A 1,869-nucleotide genomic window follows, 5' to 3' on the forward strand; every position below is an offset into this window, starting at 1 on the left:
ATAAAACCATGTGATTAATGAATCCTGTATTCAAATTGGCTTAACCTATTCTGGGCGGGAACCCCTTTTGGTGTTTTAAGCATTGTTATACTTTAGCTATTGGAAAAAAATAGCAGATCTACAAGCTCGTAGCTCGGCACTCAATAGGTTAGGAACCCCTTTTGGTGTTTTAAGCATTATGTTATACTTTAGCTATTGAATCTTGTAGAACTGCTATTTTTGAAAGGTCATGAAAATGTGGCACAAATCTTTTTTTTTTTTTTTTTTCTCCTTTCAAAAGTTTTATTCCACTTGCCGAGAACTTACAGAACACAAAGATCCCATTGAAGGTTGAAATGAAACATGCAGAGTGGATAATTAACATTTAACTGCTCCTTTTTGAAACATTTTTCTTTTTCTGCAGTGTGGAGGGTGCCGTGTCATTAGTCAGAAGGTTCATTGTTCCGAAATTACTATCCCTATCTCTAACCCTAACCTAAACCTAACCGCAAGCACGGGAGCAGTGCATGTTCGGACTAACGGGACTTCGGATCTATGGGCAGTTTCCGTGTGGAGACTTCTAGTTCTCATCCACGTTGACTGTCTGGAGACCCTTGCATGTTGTGACAGGAACGTATGTGACCAGGGTGTAGAGTTTGTTGGGGGAATCCTCATCCTCATGGCGCTTCCTGGAGAGACGCACGCGGATCCTGTACGGCACATTCCTGACGCCTTTGCTCCACACCGCCTTGTTGAGACGAGCGTCGATGCGGACGTCGGGCGTTCCCATCTCCTTCACGGCGAAGTTGCGGATCTCTTTGATGGCGCGGGGGGCTCGCCTCTTGAAGCTCACTCCATGGATGCGCTTGTGAACATTGATGGTGTATTCCCTGGTCACCACCTCGTTGATGGCGGAGCGACCCTTCTTCTTCTTCTCTCCTTTCTTAGTTGGGGCCATCGCGACTCAAGAGCAGAGGCGGAAGTTCGAAAGGCTGTGGCACAAATCTTTGAATATATATATATATATTCTTTCAGAGCAAACGTTTTAGAATGATGTCACCATGACTCAGCCAGATCCATATGAGGAGTTTCCAAAGCAGCCACGCCCAAATATGGTCTAACCACCTTTGTCGCCATGGCATTACAGGCGCAAACGAATCAGTCCGCTCCATATAGGGAGTGGACTGACATCAGGGATCTGGAGTTGTGAACTGAATCACACTCTTGTATACCTGAAACTATACATTTGACCATCCTCTGGGATCAGCTCATTGGTGTGTTTCCAGTTCCCACTCTTCTAATATCCACCCAAACTGCCTGTCCATAGGTTACCACTCCTCTTCTAATATCCACCCAAACTGCCTGTCCATAGGTCAGCATTGGCACTAATTGCAATGTCAAGTAGAGACAAGTCAACAACACATACAGTATGCTACCAAAATAAAAGGCAAAAAAATAGCCTGGCTAGTAAGCCAGACTAATTAAATATATACTGTAGGACGTAGGCAATACAAAACCACACAAAATGTTGTAGATCACTTTTTTTATTCCATATTTTGTTTGCAGTGCTGATCTGATCAGCACTACAAACTAAATATGGAATAAAAGAAAGTCTGTTTTCACAGCATTTACATTTTGGTGGTGGAGCACACACAAAAAAAAGTGAATAGCTGATATCCAATGTCGGAGGGAGCCATATCGTGACCCTATGTGATGTGTGTGTACAAAAACAATGATTCAGTCTGACAGCTGATAACAGCTGGGGTCACCTGGTCAGTGGTCACGTATATGACACCCATGTCCTGCATTAACTAACGTGATGCTTCATATATATAGTCATGACAGCACAACTCGTTTCTGAATCCAAAATACTGCAGTGTCATGTTTGCC

The 1,869-nt window shown here is 43.5% G+C and overlaps 1 protein-coding gene across 1 annotated transcript; it reads right to left on the reverse strand.

Annotated features, from left to right (window-relative positions):
- Positions 1 to 557: 557 nt before the first annotated feature.
- Positions 558 to 963, reverse strand: LOC310860212 (large ribosomal subunit protein eL31-like). The gene has a single exon (XM_083767014.1). It carries the CDS (start codon positions 935 to 937, stop codon positions 560 to 562), a length of 378 nt encoding a protein of 125 aa, XP_083623140.1. The 5' UTR covers positions 938 to 963; the 3' UTR covers positions 558 to 559.
- Positions 964 to 1,869: the final 906 nt, after the last annotated feature.

The sequence above is a fragment of the Protomyctophum parallelum genome (genome assembly GCF_964188405.1).
Source record: "Protomyctophum parallelum genome assembly, chromosome: 6".
In the NCBI taxonomy this organism is placed as follows: Eukaryota; Metazoa; Chordata; class Actinopteri; order Myctophiformes; family Myctophidae; genus Protomyctophum; species Protomyctophum parallelum.